At 43.6% G+C, this 24346-nt stretch overlaps 1 protein-coding gene across 1 annotated transcript in view; it reads left to right on the top strand.

Annotated features, from left to right (window-relative positions):
• Positions 1–18505: 18505 nt before the first annotated feature.
• Positions 18506–24346, top strand: part of LOC110502957 (heparan sulfate glucosamine 3-O-sulfotransferase 3B1) — a 40897-nt gene continuing 35056 nt past the window's right edge. The window contains exon 1 of the mRNA XM_021581304.2: positions 18506–19393. Coding sequence (XP_021436979.2) covers positions 18807–19393 — 587 coding nt within the window. The 5' untranslated portion in view covers positions 18506–18806. The remainder of the gene's footprint in view (positions 19394–24346) is intronic.

Genomic DNA, 24346 nt, shown 5'->3' with positions numbered 1-24346 from the left:
TACAATGCATTATTATTAAACACTTTACCTGACTCTCTTTTCAAAGATGTGTTAAACACAGTCCAGTTCAAAGTAAATGGTACAGATGGCAATGGTCTATTTGCATATATGCCTACTGCAGCTCTGATTGTTTATGGAGCACCTGAGTCATGAGTGTCAATGCAATTAAAGCTTACTTCGATGCGTTCTGTCTACAACAAAATCTGTTGCATAGTTTTTGTTTCGGTATGTTGCATTGAAAACAGGGCTGTGTGGTGACCATATTATCGTCACGAGTCACGAAGGCAGTCAAATTCCAAGTGATAATTTATTCATAGTGCTGATGGTCATTAGTATCCGACCAAACGTGCTAACTGTCTGGTACTCAGCACCCTATTGTCCCTCTAATCACTCTGACATCAACGCAAATGTATTCAAAAATCTAATCAAACACTTCATGAGAGCGCATCAGCTCATGTTGTGCCACATTTCTATAGGTAATGCAATTGTGTGAGAAAATAGATGTCTTTAAATGAAAAAAAAAAATGAAAAAATGAAAAAAAAAAAATGTATTTTTCCCCTGCCCTTGTTTTGAGACAGGTGCATGATAATGGTCCATTCTAAATCAAAACAATGTTCATAGTTTTGATGTCTTCACTATTATTCTACAATGTAGAAAATTACAAAAATAAAGAAAACCCTTGAATGAGAAGATGTGTCCACATTTTTGGACTGGTACTGTATATGATTTAGTATATGTAAAGACAAGATTAAAACAAGAACAGTCTGATGGGTGACAGTATTAGTCTATCACTTGTGAATGAAGCCCAGCTTGTGGCTTTTTTAAATCATAGTCCCACACCTCATATAGCCTATTCCATATGCCTATATGTTTTGTAAAGGTTTGTATCACAACAAAAGTGGCCAAATAACTTCTGAAATAAAGCACGTTTATCCGCTTTACAATAGGTGTAGAGCCTAACTAGGACACACCGTACGCAGTGTGTGAGTTTCAAGTTTGGGGAAGATCATTTTCACTTAAAAAAATGCGAAATTATAATAAAAGTATTACTTGCATGATCGCATTTGTGGTCACTTTGATAATGGAGTTTTCCGCTAATGGATCATACACACCTATAGCCTATTGTCGTGTGCGCATTGCTGCACTTATAATGTGGAGAAATAGCAAGCAAAACGTTCTGATCTGTTGCGTCAGCCTCATTGCGTAAAAAAGTTTTTTTGATGCTAGTTGTTGTGTTCATTTGGGATCTATTGCATCCCACAACTATCCCAGACTATTTTTGAATTATTTTTCTCTCACACAGAATAGAAGAGGTCCACTTTTGTACTATGGGTGATAGTAGAGTGACACCGCCTAGTGTTTTTGCTGTTCGTTAGGCCTACTCATCTTGTTGGCTGAAGAAAAGTAAATATGGACTGTTCATCCAAAATCTTCTACACTCAGCAAAAAAAAGAAACAAGTTCCACAGACATGTGACTAACAGAAATTGAATAATGTGACCCTGAACAAAGGGGGGGTCAAAATCAAAAGTAACAGTCAGTATCTGGTGTGGCCAGCAGCTTTATTAAGTACTGCAGTGCATCTCCTCATCGTGGACTGCACCAGATTTGCCAGTTCTTGATGTGAGATGTTACCGCACTCTTCCACCAAGGCACCTACAAGTTCCCGGACATTTCTGGGGGGAATGGTCCTAGCCCTCACCATCCGATCCAACAGGTCCCAGACATGCTCAATGGGATTGAGATCCGGGCTCTTCACTGGCCATGGCAGAACACTGACATTCCTGTCTTGCAGGAAATCACACTCAGAACGAGCAATATGGCTGGTGGCATTGTCATGCTGAAGGGTCGTGTCAGGATGAGCCTGTATGAAGCCACATGAAGGAGGAGTATGTCTTCCCTGTGACGCACAGTGCTGAGATTGCCTGCAATGACAACAAGCTCAGTCCGATGACGCTGTGACACACCGCCCCAGACCATGACAGATCCTCCACCTCCAAATCAATAGTACTCCAGAGTACAGGCCTCGGTGTAGCGCTCATTCCTTCCACGATAAACGCAAATCTGACCATCACACCTGGTGAGACAAAACTGTGACTCGTCAGTGAAGAGCAGTTTTTGCCAGTCCTGTCTTGTCCAGTGATGGTGGGTTTGTGCCCAAAGGCGACATTGTTGCCGGTGCTGTCTGGTGAGGACCTACCTTGCAACAGGCCTACAAACCCTCAGTCCAGCCTTTCTCAGCCTATTGCGGACAGTCTGAGCACTGATGGAGGTATTGTGCGTACCTGGTGTAACTCGGGCAGTTGTTGTTGCCATGCTGTACCTGTCCCGCAGGTGTGATGTTAAGATGTACCGATCCTGTGCAGGTGTTGTTACACAGGTTCTGCCACTGCGAGGATGATCAGCTGCCCGCCATGTCTCGCTGTCTTAGGTGTCTCACAATACGGACATTGCAATTTATTGTCCTGGCCACATCTGCAGTCCTCATGCCTCCTTGCAGCATGCCTAAGGCACGTTCACGCAGATGAGCAAGGACCCTGGGCATCTTTCTTTTGGTGTTTTTCTGAATCAGTAGAAAGACCTCTTTAGTGTCCTAAGTTTTCATAACTGTGACCTTAATTGCCTACCATCTGTAAGCTGTCAGTGTCTTAACGACTGTTCCACAAGTGCATGTACATTAATTGTTTATGGTTCATTGAATAAGCTTGGGAAACAGTGTTTAAACCCTTTATGATGAAGATCTGTGAAGTTATTTGGATTTTTGTGAATTATCTTTGAAAGACAGTGTCCTGAAAAAGGGAGATTTCTTTTTCTGCTGCATTTTGATGCACCTCCGAATTGGATAAGGACGTGTGCAGTCGTGTCCCCGATGTGACCTCTCTGGGATATGTGGGACGCTAGCGCCAGTGAAATTGCAGGGCGCCAAATTCAATCAACAGAAATCTCATTATTAAAATTCCTTAAACATATAAGCATAATACACCATTTTAAAGATAAACTTCTTGTTAATCCAGCCACAGTGTCTGATTTCAAAAATGCTTTACGGCAAAAGCACACCTTGCGATTATGTTAGGTCAGCGCCTAGTCACAGAAAACCATTCAGCCATTTTCCAAAGAAGGAGAGGTGCCACAAAAGACAGAAATAGTGTTAAAATTCATCATTAACCTTTGATGATCTTCACCGGATGGCACTCCCAGGACTCCATGTTAGACAATAAATGTGTGTTTTGTTCGATAAAGTTCATCTTTAAGTCCTAAAACCTCATTTGAAATTGGTGTGTTGTGTTCAGAAATGCATTGTCTCAAACAAACATCCGGTGAAATTAAAGAAATACTCATCATAAACATTGATCTAAGATACAAGTGTTGTTCATACGATTATAGAAAGACTCCTTAATACAACCGCTGTGTCAGATTTAAAAAAAACTTTACGGTAAAAGCACACCATGCAATTATGTCAGCGCCTAGCCACAGAAAAATATACAGCCATTTATCAACCAAGCAGAGGTGTCACAAAACTCAGAAATAGCATTATAAATATTCATTTACCTGTGATGATCTTCATCGGAATGCACTCCGAGGAATCCCAGTTCCACAATAAAGGTTTGTTTTGTTCGATAAAGTCTGTAATTTATGTCCAAATACTTCCTTTTTGTTTGCGCGTTTAGTTCACAAATCCAAATTCACAAGGCGCAGGCACTTAGTCCAGACGAAAAGTCAAAACAGTTCCATTACAGTTCGTAGAAACACAATCAATCTTTAGGATGTTTTTATCATATATCTTCAATAATTTTCCAACCGGACAATTCCTTTGTCTTTAGAAATGAAAGGGAATGCAGCTCACTCTCACGGCCACGCGCGTGACTTAGCTCATGGCATTCTGCCAGACACCTGGTTCAAACAGCTCTTATTTGCTCCCCTTCATAGTGGAAGCCTGGAACAAGGTTCTAAAGACTGTTGACATCTAGTGGAAGCCTTAGGAAGTGCAATCTGACCACATTTACACTGTATATTGGATAGGCAAAGACTTGAAAACCTACAAACCTCAGATTTCCCACTTCCTGGTTGGATTTTTTCTCAGGTTTTTGCCTGCCATATGAGTTCTGTTATACTCACAGACATTCAAAAAGTTTTAGAAACTTCAGAGTGTTTTGTATCCAAATCTACTAATTATATGCATATTCTAGCATCTGGGCCTGAGTAGCGGGCAGTTTACTCTGGGCACCTTATTCATTCAAGCTACTCAATATTGCCCCCAGTCCCAAATAAGTTAATCTTAACTTGTAGCCTGTTAGAAAGACCCGATCACGTGATGGAGAGCTGTGTGAGTGAGAGGTGCTTTGGAGCAGGCAGCACTCAGGGAGAAGGGCTGCAAAAGGCATGGATTTTTTTTTAGGTTGCATTATGACTACACAAAGGGGATGCTGCTGGGAAACTCGAGGCATTATCAAGTGCTTCTCAAATTGTGAATGATAGACTGACAAAGTTTGGACAAGCTACTTTTTTCAAATCATCATTAGTCTCACAATATATAAGAGCCTTACAATATATTTAAAAAATGAAACATATAGCCCAACGTTTGTAAAACAACAAGTTACATTATTAACTCTAAATTAAGCATATAGGAGTACTTATTTAATGGTTAACTGCTCAACATGGAATAGCCGCATGTTCGCACTTCCTCAAATCGTTTGAAGAAAATATAATTTATATTTTTTCTGCTATGTTCAAATGTATTCTTCATACCATAAAATAATGCCACAAAATTATTAGCAAATCTAGTCTGCTAAATGAACTAGTGTAGTTGTCATGTTCTGACCTTAGTTCCTTTGTTTTGTCGTTGTTTTAGTGTGGTCAGGGCGTGAGTTTGGGTGGGCAGTCTATGTTTGTTTTTCTAGGTTGGTTTTTGAGTTTGGCCTGGTATGGTTCTCAATCAGAGGCAGGTGTCGTTAGTTGTCTCTGATTGAGAATCAAACTTAGGTAGGCTTTTTCCACCTCTGTTTCGTGGGTGTTTCTTTTCTGTTTTCTGTTGTGTGTCTGCACCAGCGCTGCACCTTGGTCCTCACCTTCTTCCACCGACGACGACCGTTACAGAATAACCCACCACCAAAGGACCAAGCAGCGTGGTAATGGGCAGCAGCAGCAGCGATCTCAGGACTCCTGGACATGGGAGGAGATCCTGGACGGCAAAGGACCCTGGGCACAGGCTGGGGAATATTGCCGCCCCAAGGCAGAGCTGGAGGAAGCGAAAGCTGCGAGGCGGCGCTATGAGGAGGCAGCATGGCAGCGCGGCTGGATGCCGGAGAGGCAGCCCCAAACATTTATTGGGGGGAGGTGGCTAAGTCAGGTAGGAGACCTGAGCCAACTCCCCGTGCTTACCGTGGAGAGAGAGGGTCCGGGCAGGCACTGTGTTATGCCGTGAAGTGCACGGTGTCTCCGGTGCGCGTAAATAGCCCGGTTCGGTACATTGCAGCACCTTGTATCGGCCGGACTAGAATGGGCATCGAGCCAGGTGCCATGAAGCCGGTTCAGCGCATCTGGTCTCCAGTGCGTCTCCTCGGGCCGGGGTACAAGTCACCAGCCCTACGCATGGTGTCCCCGGTTTGCCAGCATAGCCCAGTGCGGGCTATCCCACCTCGCTGCACTGGCCTGGCTACGGGGAGCATACAGCCAGGTAGGGTTGGGCAGGCTCGGTGCTCGAGACCTCCAGTGCGTCTTCACGGTCCGGTCTATCCGGTGCCACCTCCACGCACCAGCCCTCCGGTGGCAGCCCCCCACACCAGGCTGTCTGTCCGTCTCCTTCCTACCAGTGCTCCCGTCTGTCCAGTGCTGCCAGAGTCTTCCTCTTGCCCAACACTGTCAGAGTCTCCCGTCAGTCCAGTGCTGCCAGAGTCTTCCTCCTGCCCAGCGCTGTCAGAGTCTCCCGTCTGTCCTGAGCTGCCAGAGTCTCCCGTCTGTCCTGAGCTGCCAGAGTCTCACGTCTGTCCTGAGCTGCCAGACTCTCATCTGTCCTGAGCTGCCAGAGTCTCCCGTCTATCCTGAGCTGCCAGAGTATCCCGTCTGTCCTGAGCTGCCAGAGTCTCCCGTCTGTCCTGAGCTGCCAGAGTCTCCCGTCTGTCCTGAGCTGCCAGAGCCGCCCGCCAGTCAGGAGCTGCCAGAGCCGCCCGCCAGTCAGGAGTTGCCAGAGCCGCCGGTCAGTCAGGAGTTGCCAGAGCCGCCGGTCAGTCAAGAGCTGCCAGAGCCGCCGGTCAGCCAGAAGCTGGCAGAGCTGTCAGTCTGCCAGGAGCTGCCAGAACCATCAGTCAGCCAGGAGCTGCCAGAGCCGTCAGTCAGCCAGGAGCTGCCAGAGCTGTCAGTCAGCCAGGAGCTGCCAGATCCGTCAGTCAGCCAGGAGCTGCCAGATCCGTCAGTCAGCCAGGAGCTGCCAGATCCGTCAGTTAGCCAGGAGCTGCCAGATCCGTCAGTCAGCCAGGAGCTGCCAGAGCCGTCAGTCAGCCAGGAGCTGCCAGAATTGCCCTTCACACCGGTGCTGACGGAGTCTCCCATCCGTCTGGTGCTGCCGGAATCTCCCGTCCATCCGGTGCTGCTGGAATCTCCCGTCCGTCCGGTTCTCCTGGATACTCCCCTCCGTCCGGTGCTGCCGGAATCTCCCGTCCATTCAGGACCCGTGGCTTGGGTCTCCAGTCCGATGTCAGCGGCGAGGGGCACCGTGTTAAAGAGGCCACGGAGGCGGGTAGAGAGGCGGAGAAGGACTATGGTGGAGTGGGGTCCACGTCCCACGCCAGAGCCGCCACCGTGGACAGACACCCACCCAGACCCTCCCCTATAGGTTTAGATTTTGTCGTTAGTTGTCTCTGTGGAGAATCATACTTAGGTAGCCTTTTTCCACCTGTGTTTCGTGGATGTTTGTTTTCTGTTTTCTGTTGTGTGTCTGCACCAGCCAGAACTGTTTTTGGTCGTTTCTCTTTGTTATTTGTTTATTTCTGTGTTCATTTATTAATTATGGACACATATCACGCTGCACCTTGGTCCTCACCTTCTTCCACCAACGACGACCGTTACAGTAGTCCACAGCCATATGGCATAGCCAGATCAGGACCTAACATAAGGTTAACTCAGTGTGCTCTTCTGTTATTTTCCTCATATCATGTTTCTTTAGGCCTTTCTAAAATAAATAATGGTTGTATTGTGAAGGTGTAGGCTATATTAGATCGATTTACTTGACTTTTTAAATGTAGACGTTCCATAGGTTTGCATCAATGTGTGGAAACCAGGAGATGCTAAATGTGTCTGTTAATTAACGGTCAATTACCGTGAGACCGACAGTTCACCGGCCTTCTAGCCATCGCCAATCCACTTTTCATTTTCCATTTGTTTTACTTCAAGTGATTTTAATTTCGAAAATCTGTTCCAAAGTATTCCCACACAGCTTTTAGTCAAATATGATATTTCTTTGGTCATTTTTAGCAGATGCTCTTATCCAGAGACCAACTTACAATAGTGAAGGCATACATTTTCCTACTTTTTTCCCATACTGGTCCACCGTGGGAATCAAACCCACAACCATGGCGTTGTAAGCGCCATGCTCTACCAACTGAGGAACACTGGGCCATGTTTGAGCTTCTTGTGGATCAATTTGCAGTCTTCAAATTCTTAGTAATTATGTTCCGGCCTCCTGACCACCCGCTCAATAACAAATTGTCCCCTGGCTGAATCTAGTTGATGATCCCTGGACGGGGAACTCCAGGGTAAATGAGAAGACTCCTACCATAACAACTGTGTTGAACCCTGACCTGGCCCTATCTTGTCATGTCCACAGTGGAATCCTCATGGGACGTGTTGTTTAAAGGACACTCCTCTTGTTGATTTGGTGATTCAGGATGTAGACTGTTCTCCAAACACAGCTTGGCTGTGTCTGTACCTCCTGTTGTTGACGTGACTGAGTAATGTGTGTGACACACACGTAACCTGTGGACCAGCTGGATAGCTACAACTGGGTCCCAAATGGCACCCCATTTCCTACATAGAGAATATGACCATAGCCTAAGTAGTGCACTATATAGGGAATAAGGTGCCATTTGTGGCCTAGACAACCGTTACAGTCGCTGTCAAACAAGCCCTCAGCATCTCACATTCTCTTTATCCACCCGCTCTCTCTCCATCCTCTCTCTCTCTCTCTCTCTCCCCCCCCCCATCCGCTCTCTCTCCATCCGCTCTCTCCCCCCCATCCGCTCTCTCTCCATCCTCTCTCTCTCTCTCTCTCTTCCCCCCATCCGCTCTCTCTCCATCCGCTCTCTCCCCCCATCCGCTCTCTCTCCATCCTCTCTCTCTCTCGCTCTCTCTCTCTCTTCCCCACCCATCCGCTCTCTCTCTCTCTCTCCATCCGCTCTCTCTCCATCCTCTCTCTCTCTCTCTCTCTCTCTCCCCCCATCCGCTCTCTCTCCATCCGCTCTCCCCCCATCCGCTCTCTCTCACTCTCCATCCGCTCTCCCCCCCATCCGCTCTCTCCATCCTCTCTCTCTCTCTCTCTCTCTCCCCCCATCCGCTCTCTCTCCATCCTTTCTCTCTCTCTCTCTCTCTCTCTTCCCCCCCCATCCGCTCTCTCTCTCTCTCTCCATCCGCTCTCTCTCCATCCTCTCTCTCTCTCTCTCTCTCTCTCTCTCTCTCTCTCTCTCTTCCCCCCCCCCCCCCATCCGCTCTCTCTCCATGAGGCTCCCTGGACCCAGCTCAAGCGCCGATGATAAAATATGCTCAATGAAGAAAAGTTTTTTTTTTGTCTTATATAACCAAGCGTACTGGTGGATATCTTTGATAAACTTTCTGGACATCTTGTCAGAGCTCTCCTCTGCCTCTAATCTTTCAATTAAATTGAGTCATTCTCTATTGTGGTGTGATGTTGAAGCATGTGGTGGTTCTGGAACATAACCAATTCAGAGAGAGACGGCGGTGGTGGTGGTGAGGGGGGGGGGGGGGGGGGACCTCACACTCTTGGTCTCATTTCAATTGAACACACAAACATTCCTTAGTGTAGCCCTTTTCATTGATCTAATTGGAAAAGCCTGGATGCCTGACACTAACCACCCCTCATCACTCTGAGACAATCCTTCAACCTATGTTCCTGTATAAATCGTCATCGTCTCTTCATTCTCTCACTCTAGCTTGAATAACTTAGAACTTGGTGAAGACCATTTATCCCCGGTTGTGGAGAGTAAGTTCCCTCTGATAGCCAGCCAGCTTCAGATACATTGCCTTAGTGTTTAGTGCTGACCGACCTGGCTGACCGCGTTATGACTGGGACAGTGTCAAACTGTAAACAACGATGGCCCCCCCAGTGGCGCAGCAGTCTAAGACACTGCATCGCAGTGCTTGAGGCTTCACTACAGATCTGGGTTCAATACCAGGCTGTGTTGCAGCCGACCAGGAGACCCATGAGGTGGTGCACAATTGTCCAGGTTAGGAGAGGGTTTGGCAGGCCAGGATGTCCTTGTCTCATTGAGCTCTAGCAACTCCTTTTGGAGGGCCGGACGCCTGCACGCAGACATGGTCGGCAGGTGTCGGCAGGTGTTTCCTCCGTAACATTGGTGCGGCTGTCTTCTGGGTTAACCAAGCAGTGTGTCAAGAAGCAGTGCTGCTTGGCAGGGACGTGTTTCAGAGGACGCATGGCTCTTGTAGGACGCATGGGCCAAAGACCAGCTATGGTGTGTTAGGAAGTTGATATGCCCATATTAGGATATCGACCTTCGCCTCTCCTGAGTCCGTACAGGAGTTGACTGTAACTCCCAATTGGATTCCACGAAATTGGGGAGATAAAGGGGTAAAAAGTACAAAATAAATCAACTGTAAACAAAAGCCAGATAACCCCCCCTCAGGCCGCGTGACACATTCCGTACTTTGACCCACACAGAGATAACCCAAACCCAGCCCACACACACACACCACACACCACCATCACGGCCACAAAAAAACAGAAATAACACCACTAATCCCATTAATACACTATCCTATGAACTCAACGGAAAATAAAAGCCCAGTTTTCTCTACTGAAGGCCTGCTGCGTTTGGTCAAGATTTTAATCTCCAAACCTCCCCCCCTCTAATTTACAAAGTATTTACTTGTGAATTTGAACCAGTCTCTAGCTAGCTGCTTTCAATAAAAGCCAGAAAAAGAAGGAGGAAGTCTTCATCCAGTTAAAATCCGGGGTCTCTGTGGTTAGGCCTGAGGAGGGTTTGATCTCTGGACGTGTGTAATGCCTACAGCCACGTTGCCACACTCTTTGTCTTTCAGGGCCACTTTTATCCCTGACAAACGCTGATCACATGAGCTCTCCTCTAATCCCCTGTATTCAGACTATGCGCCGTTCCGCCGCAAACCGAGTGTGTGGCCCGGCTCTGTGGCCCGGCCCTGTGGCCCGGCTCTGTGGCCTGGCCCTGTGGCCCAGCTCTGTGGCCCAGCTCTGTGGCCAGGCTCTGTGGCCCGGCTCTGTGGCCTGGCCCTGTGGCCCGGCTCTGTGGCCCGGCCCTATGGCCCGGCTCTGTGGCCAGGCTCTGTGGCCCGGCCCTGTGGCCCGGCCCTGTGGCCCGGCTCTGTGGCCCGGCCCTATGGCCCGGCTCTGTGGCGCTCGCTGTGTGTGTGTTTGTGTGTGTGTGTGTCTTTGCATGTGGGGCTATTATCATCCTATTATCATCCTATCATCCTATATCCTATAATCTCCACATGTCTGCTTATCTCAATCAGACCATGAAGGCTACATTGTAGATCTGTGATGGGGATTGAGCAATTGTTCTATTTCCTTTTTTCAGTCTGTCTTTCAGCCAGGTGATCAGTATTTTCTTTGTCTTTAAACCAGGTGTTCACTATTCGCTCTGTCTTTAAGCCCGGAAGGTATTGGCTCTGTCTTTAAGCCCGGTGTTTGGTATTCACTCTGTCTTTAAGCCCGGTGTTCTGTATTCGCTCTGTCTTTAAGCCCGGTGTTCAGTATTCGCTCTGTCTTTAAGCCTGGTGTTCAGTATTCGCTCTGTCATTAACTTCTTTGGTTTAGGGGGCAGTATTTTCATGTCCGGATGAAAAGCGTGCCCAAAGTAAACTGCCTGCTACTCAGGCCCAGAAGCTAGGATATGCATATTATTAGTAGATTTGGATATAAAACACTCTGCAGTTTCTAAAACTGTTTGAATAATGTCTGTGTGTAAAACAGAACTGATTTGGCAGGCGAAACACCAAGCCCAATCCATACAGGGACATTTTTTTTGAGGTCAATCTGTTTTCTATTTGTTTTCTTTGGCAAGCCCGTTTTAATAAAAATATGCTTGTAGTTCCTATTGCTTCCACTAGATGTCAACAGTCTTTAGAAATTGGTTGATGTTTTTCCTTTGAGAAATGAAGAAGTAGCCATTTCCTATCTGGGTGGACAGCCAAGTGTTCTGTTGTGGTTGGGGCGCACGACCTGAAGCTCGCTCTACTTTCATTTTATCCGCTATTGAACGCAGTTTATCCCGTCTTAAATTTTATTGATTATTTACATGTTTTTTCTAAATAAGATAAGGAAAGTTGTTTGAAATGTTTGGACAAAGTTTACAGGTAACTTATTAGATAATGTGTAGTCATGTCGGGCGAGTTGGAACCAGTGTTTTTCTGAATCAAAAGCACCAAATAAATTTACATTTTGGAGATATAACGACGATATTTATCGAACAAAAGGACCATTTGTGATGTTTATGGGACATATTGGAGTGCCAACAGAAGAAGCCCTTCAAAGGTAAGGCATGAATTATATCGTTATTTCTGAGTTTTGTGTCGCGCCTGGCGGGTTGAATTATGATTGTTGTGTGTTTGTTTGATGGGGTGCTGTCCTCAGATAATAGCATGGTTTGCTTTCGCCGTAAAGCCTTTTTGAAATCTGACACATTGGCTGGAATAACAAGCAGTAAAGCTTTAATTTGGTCTATTGCACTTGTTATTGTATGAAAGTTAAATATTTCTAATAATTTAAATTGAATTTGGGGCTCTGCCATTTCACTGGATGTTGTAAAATCGATCCCGTTGACGGGATTTGATCCAAAATAGTTTTAAGCCCAGTGTTAGTTATTCGCTCTGTCTTTAAGCCCGGTGTTCAGTATTCGCTCTGTCTTTAAGCCCGGTGTTCGGTATTCGCTCTGTCTTTAAGCCCGGTGTTCAGTATTTGCTCTGTCGTTAAGCCCGGTGTTTAGCATTCTCTCTGTCGTTAAGCCCGGTGTTCAGCATTCTCTCTGTCGTTAAGCCCGGTGTTCAGTGTTGCTTTTGCTTGCTGAATTTGTTAAGATTGTGTCTTTCTCTTCCTCCCTCCCTCCCCCTCCCCCTCCCCCTTCCTCTTTCTGTACTTCCATCACTTTGTCCTTCCCGCTCCCTCTATCCTTTCTCTCTCTCTCTATCTCTCCCTTAGTCCTTTCTCTCGCTCTCCCTCAGTCCTCTCTCTCTCTCCCTCAGTCCTTTCTCTCTCTCCCTCGGTCCTCTCTCTCTCTCCCTCAGTCCTCTCTCTCTCCCCCTCAGTCCTCTCGCTCTCTCCCTCAGTCCTCTCCATGTGGTGGGCTTTACCTTAGCCTGTGGGGTCCCTGGTATCATCGTGTTGACCCTGGCTGTGAACCCTCTAACAGGGCCCTTGGGGGTCCTCAACATCTTCCTCTACACCTGCTGTTACACCCCCCTGAAGAGGCTCAGCATCACCAACACCTGGGTGGGAGCTGTGGTGGGGGCCATTCCCCTGTCATGAACTGGACGGCCGCTACGGGTGCTCTGGACACACACAATGTACACACACACACACACACACAAACACAGTACTGATACCTCATCTTATGTTTCACGATGAAGCTGTGGGTTTATGACAAGCTGTTCAAACTGAATATGTTGGCAAACGGGGGATTGAGGAGAGAAAAGAAGGATACACCCATACTTGTTGATCCAACTTTGGGCCAAAGAGCAGCTATGGTGTGTTAGAAAGTTAATGTCTGTGTACTACATCCTACTGTTAAACATGTTCAACTCTGGTTCAAATCTGACTCTTCCGAACGACTCAGACGTGGATTACTGTTTTCCAAACTAGATATCCAGCTACTGGGAAAATGGTGTTTATCGCCACCTTAAATAACATTTTTTATTGTATTTTATGTAACCTTTACTTAACTAAGCAAGTCAGTTAAGAACAAATTCTTATTGACAATGACGGCCTACCGAAAGGCCAGTCTTTGGCCTTGGTTTTGAAAGAAAAGCAAATGTTTTTCCATTAAAATAATATCAAATTGATTAGAAATACAGTGTAGACATTGTTAATGTTGTAAATGACTATTGTAGCTGGAAACGGCTGATTTTTAATGGAATATCTACATAGGCGTACAGAGGCCCATTATCAGAAACCATCACTCCTGTGTTCCAATGGCACGTTGTGTTAGCTAATCCAAATGTATCATTTTAAAAGGTTAATTGATCATTAGAAAACGCTTATTATGTTAGGACAGCTGAAAATGGCCAGAAACAAAGATCTTTCTTCTGAAACTCATCAGTCTATTCTTGTTCTGAGAAATGAAGACTATTCCATGCAAGAAATTGCCAAGAAACTGAAGATCTCGTACAACGCTGTGTGCTATTCCCTTCACAGAACAGCGCAAACTGGCTCTAACCAGAATAGAAAGCGGAGTGGGAGGCCCCGGTTCACAACTGAGCAGAAGGACAAGTACATTAGAGTGTCTAGTTTGAGAAACATTCCTTACCAGCCGATCTATAAATTATGTCTCCGTAATATATCATGGGTAGGATGGTCATCTGAATCAGGGTTAGTTTGGCAGCTGGGGTGAAAGAGCAGCGATTATGAAATGGGGAAACCAAGTCTAGATTTAACTTTAGCCTGCAGCTTTGATATGTGCTGAGAGAAGGACAGTGTATCGTTGAGGTGACAACCTCAAGCTCTAAACCCTCAGAGGTAGTAATCACACCTGTAGGGAGAGGGGCATTATTCTTATCAACCCACATGACCTTTGTTTTGGAGGTGTTCAGAACATGTATTCATTATCTTTAACTGGTTTAGTGTTTGTAGTTTGCACATTTCAGTAGTGATTAACATGCATAAATAGTGTTAAATCCCTGCTTGATTTAACATTTCGTATAGTTGGCATTTTTATACACATTCTGTATTTCCACTGAAGAAGCAATAATTAATCAACACTACTGTAAATAAACGGACACTACCTGTTATAAAATTAAAATTGCTCTCCGTAAATAAATGGTGAGAAATGCTCAGTCTGAGGGCATTAGGCTATGGGTTTCACAGCCCTGTAATAATTAACAATATTGAGTTAGAATGTTGTTTTTTTATATATATATAAATAAATGTGGGACACAAAAAAAGGCAGTGTAGAACACCATTGCCCGAAATGCATTGCTCTAATAACTCTAAAATTTTGTTCTGGAAGTTTGCCCCCCAATCCCCCAATCCCCGTCCCCGTCCCTGGTTTGAATCCAGGCTGTATCACATCTTGCCGTGATTGGGAGTCCCATAGGGTGACACACAATTGGTCCAGCGTCCTCTGGGTTTGGCCGCGGTAGGCGGTCATTGTAAAAAATAAGTTGTTCTTAACTGACTTGCCTAGTTAAGTAAAGGTTAAATACAAATAAAAATAAACATTTTGGGGGTATTTAACACAAAAAGTCACACAGAAATGCACAAAATCTGCTGAAATATTTGTTGTACATATTTGCACGAATTGAGTGAGATTGTGTTGCCACAGGCTACCGTTAATAGAAGATTTTCTCAGTGTACAAAACATTAGGAACACCTGCTCTTTCAATGACAGGCTGACCAGGGGAATCCAGGTGAATGCTATGATCCCTTATTGATGTCAATTGTTAAATCCACTTCAAATAGTGGAGATGAAGGGGAGGAGATACGTTAAAGAAAGAGTTAAAATCTTTCAGACAATTGTGACATGGATTGTGTGTGTGGCATTGAGGGTGAATGTGCAAGACAAAATACTTACGTGCCTTTGAACAGGGTATGGTAGTAGGTGCCAGGTACACCGGTTTGTGCGTCAAGAACTGTATCAAGAATGGTCCACCAACCAAAGGACATCCAGCCAATTTGACACAACTGTGGGAAATGAAGCCAGCATAGGTCTGCATCCCCGTGGAACGCTTTTGACACCTTGTAGAGTGCATGCCCCAATTACTTGAGGCTGTCCTGAAGGTGTGCTTAATGTTTTGTGCACTCGATGTGTATCCCGACTCCCGAACGAGCCCGAGTCCCGAAGGAGGAATGAGTTGATTCTTGACCGTAACATCTGGCGGAGTCTCCCCGCGCGGCCTTATTGTGCCTGGCCAGTCATGTAAAGGAGCCTACTCTTGGAGTCGTGGATTTACCTCCGATCCCTCGGTAATGTAGCATACTTTAAAAGTAAATATGTGGCCTTTTAACAGATCGTGGCCGATTTACTTGATCTTGTACGAAATGTATTTAGAACTTGTGAGATATTCAAGCTCAGATACAAAAACACTAAGTAGTGCAAATATATCAGTGACTCATAAGGATTTGAATGGTATCCCGAACTGTCTTTTTATGGTGGCCTGTAAATTATATAGCATTAACATTACTGATATGTTTGAAATGTGAAGTGTCTTTGTTAAATGTTCAGGCTCAAGTAGCCTAATCTTTTTTTGGCAGTCGTTGTTTTATCATCTGCTTTATCAGTTATTCATTTTAATAATAATAAGTAAAATAACTCATACAATAACAGTATTTTTTTCCAGTCACATCGGTGCTAGGACCCCTAATTCATGTGAAGTTAGATGTCCTTTGAAGTTATATTAAACAATGTTAGGGTTTTCATTGAGTTACGTCAGCCGTGCAAAGTTGTGTTAAAAAATTGCTGTAATTTAGGCCTGCTAAGATCTTGTTGATGTTTTGTCCTTTTTGATGGTTTGAAAATATTGTTCACGACGATCATGCTAAAATATAATCGTTTTTTTGTCCTCTGAAAATGGGTTTAGTTTTCATGTAACATGCATCAGTTTGTAGGCTGTTGGGCAGACGCTGGCAGAGGTCTGTAGGCTACTAGGCTACAACAGTTGCCTTGACAATTTACGAAAAAATACTTGGTTTATTTACCAAATGTTTGTCTAATTTATTTAAGAAGAACATGTTCACCAGTTCATGAGGTATCCTTATGAGTTCATATGCAGTAAGAAATAATAAACAAAAGTGTACCTTTATGAATGAGCATTCATATGTTGCTCCAAAGACGTAAAACATGTTTAATCCACATTATAACATTCATATCCATGTGAGAGTGAAAACGTTCTCAACAGGTATGCAAATGCGTTTATTTAATCATGAATAGCCAGCCACCTTATCAGAGCGAGCAAAACGTTTGGAGGCTTGTTGGTAAACTGGATCGAAAGTTCCAGCACACACAGCTTTCATTTAAAGTCGACATTTCTCTGAGTATTTACATTGAATTTAGGCCAACATGGGGTATTTGCCGTTGGCATAAAAAAAGTAGTTTAACATTAACAAATAACAAACGGATAGGGCAAAGTCCTCAACGAATGAAGAAAATGTTTTTCTTACAACACTAACATAACTCAAAATGAATTACTGTGTCGTTTTCGATCATAATAATAATAACAAAATAAATCATTTTTTTAAAGTCTTGTCATTGTTGTCATGCAACTGCTGATAATTAATGTCTTGTTATCAATAATAAAGGTATGAACCATTGTTATTAATATTTATGTAATGGCTACTTTTGTTCAGTGTAAAAAATAAATACTAATAATCAAATGGCTAAGGCTACTTACTCTCCTTTGATAACCACCGCTACTTTCTGCATCTACAATTATTTGCAAGCACAATAATCGAACTGTTTTTCTCCTTGAAAATATGGAAGGAAATATTTAACGTATAATGCAGCCTATTTAACTTATATACAGCCCATATACTGTGCTTCCCACAATCGATGGCCTATATGTTTGGCAATACAGAAGATCTGTGCCAGCAACAATTACATCAGTTGATATTGAGTTTGAGAAGACAAGATGGGTCATCGTTATGCATAATAAATCATGTATTACCGTAGGCCTGTAGGATATATGACACAGAACCAGGGCAGACTACCCTATCCAATACAATGTGTTCATATACATTAAATAATGCTCAAAAATAAAAAAATAAAATAAAAAAAGGAATAGCACAGCTGGTAGACTTCACAGCTGCCTTGGCAAAAATAATTTGAACTCTTTAGAATTTCTTTAGTGATTAGAATCCATAATGTCTCTTCGTCCAATAAGAGCATTTATAAACCGGATGGTTCGAGACCTGAATGTTGATTGTCTGACAGCCGTGGTAGACAGACATTATAAACTGGGTGATTCGAGCCGTGAATGCTGATTTGGCTGAAAGCCATGGTATATCAGACCACATACCGCAGGTATGACAAAACATTTACTTTTACAGTTCTAATTATGTTGGTAACCCGTTTATAATAGCAATAAGGCACTTCAGGGGGTTGTGGTATAGGGCTAAGGGCTGTATCCAGGCACTCTGCGTTGTCGTGGTTAAGAACAGTCCTTAGCCTTGATATATTGGTCATATATCATACCCCCTCGGGCCTTATTGCTTAAATATGTCATGGCATTGTTGAATACTTGTTTCTGAATGTCTTGAAGGGAATTTTAGAGCGTGCATTATTTCCCTTTACAAACTGGGTGGTTGTAGCTCCGAATACTGATTGTCTGACTGACAGCCGTGGTATATCAGACCGTCACCAGGGGTATGACAAAACACTTATTTGGTAAACAGTTTATAATAGCAATATGGCACCTCGGGGGTTTGTGATATATGGCCAATATACCAGCCCTTTGCCGTGGTATATTGGCCATATTCCACATCCCCTCGGGCCTAATTGATTAAACAAGGCATGTTATATTTGCATAGTATAATTTAATGGATCTAGTTATTTTTTTACACGTTTTGTTTGAGCTGCTTTTAAAAGCAAAAGTCGAATTGAAAACATTATTGACATAGTTGATTTTGATGTTCATAATAGCAAGCTGGGACTGATGGTTTGGTTACCACGGCAACTACTGTAGATATCTAGTAAACTTGCCAGCTACTTCAGTTAATGTTGAGCACATTTCTACCGGAAAATTAACTAATTTCTATCAGCAAATGTATTAAATTATAGCCCTGGTATAAAAGGGATGATCAACTCGGGGCTCCATGCGTTCTCTGGAAAATAATGCAACTCTTTGGAAGGTCTGTTCCACGTCGTTCATTGTTTTCCATAGAACGCTTAGCCGCTCGTTGACTATCCCTTACTTAATGATCTCAACGAGGATCCCACGCGAGCGCCCTCCCACAATCTCCTGTGATAGGTCAGTTTAGCTTGCTAATTAGCTTGCCTGCGTCAATTGGCCATGGTGATTGTCAATCAGAAGTACCCGTACGCCCCCTTGCGCTGTAAATGTCTTGTCCTCGGAGGAAGCCCTCAAACTAACAGTTTGAAGAAAGGTTTGGCGACGGTGGTGCTTGTGGAGAGAGACGGCTGGGGCTTGGAGTAGCACCACTGAAGTGCACCAGTCGTTCCTTTCAATTTCCGAATTATTTCCCGTGGTTCTGGTGAATAACAATTATAGCATGCAATGACTTTGCCCGCTTTAGATTATTTGCTTGGTTTATTATTTTTTTCGTTTTAGGTGAATGGCGAGGATACTTGAGGTACAATCGAGAGTGAGTGGTTTTGACAATATGTGTTGCTGCAATATGGTATGCAACCTAAAGGTTTATGGAATATAGCCAGATTTCCCACAATCTGTATGCGTTCTCATTCAGCCCGGTAAAAAATAAATTATTTCTGCTAGGCATCATGTTTTTACTCTGGGTATATATGCTCTACTCTTGCGTGGGCTACTGCGCCCCCATGCCAAGCTTGGTCGTGGACAATAACCGGGGAAAGGAGACTGGGACGGGGTCGGTGGTCGGTAAAAGGACCGAGAATAACGCCAGAGCGGACCTCAAGTCCAGACTACTCCCTATCCCACCCTGGGTGGATATAGAATCCGATTACGACGAACCATCCGTCCGGACCTCCTCCAGAGACCTGCTCAATAAAGAGATAGACGCGTACAGAGGAGTTGAGGACTGGGGTGAGATGAGGGGTGAGGGGCAGAGAGCTCCTGAACCCGGTGCGATGTCAAGTTTCTCCAACGACTTAGGGAGCAAGAAACTGCCGCAGGCGATCATCATCGGGGTAAAGAAAGGAGGGACGCGCGCGCTGCTCGAGTTCCTCCGCGTGCATCCAGACATCAGAGCTGTGGGAGCCGAGCCGCACTTCTTCGACCGTAACTACGAGAACGGACTGGAGTGGTACAGGTAAATACATCAACATTGTATGCTCTCACGTTCGATGTGCATTAAAGATAGGCTATCAGACGTACATCAATGATTCCCATAGATCAACCAGCGCTATACAAGAAACGGTGAGGGAATAGGCATGACAGTCATAGCTATCCATCCAGTTATTAGAGCTCAACTTCCAATAGTTGTCCATAGCGGCCTATTGCTTTTCGTTTCGTTGCCTATATCTTCCACCCCCCAAAAAAAACATATTGGATTGCAAACTGTGAAGGGTTTCTTCGCGTTAAAACATTCGAATATCGACTTAGAATGGTATAGTTAACAAAGTATTTAAATCACAGGAAAAGTTTGATTATCCTATTTATTACAAAGTTGTAATCATTATATAATTAAACAGTGCATGTAAAGGATTCGATATCATAATTCAGGCGAATTGTGTCTGTGCGTTTTTTACAATACGATTTGTATTGATAATGTATCAAATAGAACTAAATATGTCCGGAAAATCAATTTAGTTAACTCCATAATGCATACTAATAGGTCTTGATCATATCTTAATCTCTATTTGCCACATAAATGTATTCTATATAAATGTTTAGGGATAATGTCAGTGACCATATTTGGGCCGATAGAATATCTTTATAAGATACAACAGTTATTTACTATTGTTTCAATCGATGTTTTGTCCTGTATATTTGTTAGTAAGGTGCTTTTCCAAAATCCAATCAGTCTTGGCATCAACGTGGACATATGATCATCCAGTATTCAAACCTGAGTAAAACTGTAGGGTAATTGAATAGCATTAGTGAGAACAAATTCATATTTTTGTATTCATCTTTCACCATGTTCCGGGAGTAGGCTAGACTATGCCTGAGTAAGGAATCAATACACTGTCACATAGGCTAATCTATGGGCTGTGCGGTTTCCACGTTGTGCAGTGGTCTCTATTGGACACAGTGCAACATTGCAAGTTAACGGGTTACTTTTCAGCTCTGTTGAGGTGAGTTTAACCTTTGAATATAAATGAATAATTGGAATGAATACAAGCTAGTTATACATACGTTTCTTATACTATAACGCCGAAAAGGTTAGGCAATGTCCAAGTTGTGGTCTGATGTGGAAATGTAATGAATTCAAGATCGAGAAAGTGTAGGCCTAATGTATTTGAAGTAAGATGTGCTTGATTACTTTAATTATTAATTACATTTTTTTATATTTACACATTTCAATGTAAATAAATACGCAATGTCAGGCTATACTTATTATTTGAGTTAGTCCCATGCGAGTTTGAAGAAATTATGTTAATCTTAAATACATTCTAAACTAAGCAGGGTTGTCCTACCTCTCTCCTTCAATAGAAATACATAATACATGCACTCGGATGGAACAGTAATTACTCTACAACACAATAGCACTGAGCTTCTCTGAGAACATCAATCAAACAAAAATGATTCAAACGTGTTTTCAGATGGTAGCTATACCTTGACACCGGCCATTTACATTTTAACAGACAATGAGTGGCAGGAGGCCTAATATACTAGGCTAAGTAGGCTACTGTAGTAGAAATAATAAAACATTTATGCCAGAATTACTTCAATGATTCATTAATACAAAATCCCACCAACAGTATGAGCGCTATTCCTTGATCAATATTTGGAAATACATGACCCACCCTGTCCCTCCCTCTCCTATATTCTTCATGCATAATTAAACATTATAAACAACGTGCAGAGCAAGTGTGACTAATAACACAAATATTGAGGACTCTATCTCGCGTTGCATTCTCTTGACTCGACCTGTAAAATAACTAGGGCCTACTCAATTGATGGCGCTTGGCTTAGCAATATAATTTAGACCTGTTTTTAAATAGGCCACTATAGTCAACGACGATTCGGCAATTGCAACTCATATCCAATCAATATGAGTGGAACATTATGTAGCCTAATCATCTTACCTAAATAAATTAGTCAAAGCAACACTTTAAAAGAATGAAGTCCATGGATGAAATGTGTGAATTTTTATTTAAGTGAAACGTAGCCGAAATAAACGTGAAGGTCTTTGCAGCAAAATCCGAGAGCATAGTGGATGGTTTCCTTCTCGCCTTAACCCCTGGGACATTGTTTTATCTTAGGGAGAGTTTCTTCCTCTCTTTTCCCTGGACGCGGAGCAGAACTAATAGTTTATCTGACAAATTGATAAAAACACTTCTGGATTGCATGCCCCTCTGAATAACCGGATTTGGTGCAGTATGGTGTGAAGAGCCGGGCTGTTAAATTTGCGAGGTGGTTGAGGGCCCCAACTAAAGTAAGGCAATGAAATGAAAGAAAAAGCGGCATGAGAAATTTGGGTGTTTAGAGGGGGTGGCGGGCTATATGGATTTGATTTAAAATAAAAACACTTTCTGCCGCCTAATTATTCAGGGAAGGATCCAACTTGAGCTTTTTAATTTGCATTGATAGACATAGCTTACAAGTAGGCTTTGTTAAACTGTGCACACTTTTGCTGAAATACGTTATCCAAATGGTGCTAGTTATATCATTTTATTTACATTGTCCATTAACCCGATCTCCTCGTCACAAATGCATCTTTTTAGAAAGAACATCCACGGATAATAGGGAACATTGAACAGTTTGTGATAACGGTAATGTGGACCATGGCTACGGTGGATTCTTTTGGGTCGGTGTTGCGGGTGTGTTCGTAAATTCAATCTGGAGTGCCAGAGTGCGCTCAGACTGCGCTCTGTGTGTTCAGAAATTCAGAGCGTTGGCGACTGTAACTGTGCTGCTGGCAACAATTTAATGACGTTTTTTTTGCCGACGTTTACTGGTCATATTCAACGGGTGTTGAGGGTTCGTAAATTCATCAGTTATTCTGGTCTCGGAACACTCATACGAGAGTGCTCTGAAGTCAGGGTAGATAGCCAGAGGGAATTTACCAACGCGCCCTAAATTAGAGGAGCAATGTCATAAACCCTCAAAGTTCCAGAATGGAATGAAATTGGCATTCCATAGAAATCAAAACCAGTTTAATTGGAATGAATGACAGTAGAGACATAATACAGATTTTTCTTAAGCAGGAAAATAAAAGAAAGGCATGGGATTTATTAGAAATTGTATAATATAATTTTTGTCAACGTAAAATATTGTCAAAAAGTTATAAATACAGTTTATACAGGTTTTATACACATTTTCTGTATAAATAGCCTCTGAAATATATGTAAACAGACGATAAATGTCAACATTTTGTTTTCTTGGAAAGTGTGAGTGCTTTTATGATACAGAATAAGTAGTTGTTGCATTTACAACTTGTCTCAGTCCTATCATCAACTGATTTCAGCCAGTGTACGGCTGTGGATTGACTATATTGTTTGAGTGGAATTTTGGAATATTGGCAGCTAATTTGAAAAATGTATGTAATCATTCCTCTAAAACTGTCTGGCTAGCTAGCTAACAAACATACAGTGCAGATCAATTCTACACGATCTTATCACAGGACTGGCAAACCATGGTTGACCAATTCCCTGACCAAAATGGCTGACCTTTATCCCATCATAAGAAGGTTCATGGCCATTCTAGTATTCTAATTGTACGGTTGTAACCCTCTCTCTTGCAACCCTGTTTACAGAGAAAATATGATGCTGGCTGGGAACCAACAGATAAAATAAACACAAATGCATCTACGTTTTATCTACTCCTGGCTGTGTTTTATCTGGGCTCCTGGTGGTGTGTTATCTGGGCTCCTGGCTGTTGTTTGGCTGGGCTCCTGGCTGTGTTTTACCTGGGCTCCTGGCAGTGGTTTGGCTGGGCTCCTGGCTGTGTTTTATCTGGGCTCCTGGCTGTGGTTTGACTAGGCTCCTGGATGTGGTTTGGCTGGGCTCCTGGCTGTGTTTTATCTGGGCTCCTGACTGTGGTTTGGCTGGCCTCCTGGATGTGGTTTGGCTGGGCTCCTGGCTGTGTTTTATCTGGGCTCCTGGCTGTGTTTTATCTGGGCTCCTGGCTGTGGTTTGGCTGGGCTCCTGGCTCTGGTTTAGCTGGGCTCCTGGATGTGGTTTGGCTGGTCTTCTGGCTGTGTTTTATCTGGGCTCCTGGCTGTGGTTTGGCTGGGCTCCTGGATGTGGTTTGGCTGGGCTCCTGGCTGTGCTTTGGCTGGGCTCCTGGCTGTGGTTTATCTGGGCCCATAAACCCCTATCTGTTTCTATCTCCTTAGGCTTATCATTTGATGGGACAATGGTAATAACATTGGAACACAGTTAGATCTGTGGTCAAATTGCTGTTTAGTACAATTCAGTCCCATTCAAAATCCTATTTTCCCTTACCTCTAACCCTAACCCGTACTCTTACCCTAACCTTAACCCAAAACCTAACCTTAACCCTAAACCTAATCCTAGCTCTTAACCCTAAAACTAACCCTAACCTGTACTCTTACCCTAAAGCTAGCCCTTAACCCTAAAACTAACCCTAACCCGTACTCTTACCCTAAACCTAGCCCTAGCTCTTAACCCTAAAACTAACCCTAACCCATACTCTTACCCTAAACCTAGCCCTAGCTCCTTACCCTTAACATAATTATACCCCCCCCCCAAAAAAACCGCCAAAAAATCCCCTGTTGGTCAAATTTTTGTTGGTTTACTATTCTTGTGGAGACTTCTGATCCCCACAAGAATAGTTAAACACATCCACACACACACACACACACACACACACACAACACACAACACACACTGTTCAACTGACTGAAAAGTTCAGCTGGGTTTTTCGATCTAACCCAGTTTGTCAGAAAGCGTCTCATGTTTTTAGTATGCTGTAGTGACTCCTCTCATGCAATCACAGATGTCTATATCTGGGCACCAGTTTCTTTTTTTCTTCAAGGAGAAGATCAACGAAAGGGATGTATGGGTCATTTATAAAGGGTTGTGTAATGCCATGATGTTAATTTGCCTTACACTGTTCTTCTCTGGCTAGTTTGCAC

The sequence above is a fragment of the Oncorhynchus mykiss genome, chromosome 23 (genome assembly GCF_013265735.2).
Source record: "Oncorhynchus mykiss isolate Arlee chromosome 23, USDA_OmykA_1.1, whole genome shotgun sequence".
NCBI classification, from domain to species: Eukaryota; Metazoa; Chordata; class Actinopteri; order Salmoniformes; family Salmonidae; genus Oncorhynchus; species Oncorhynchus mykiss.
This window is presented reverse-complemented; position numbering and strand designations above follow the sequence as displayed.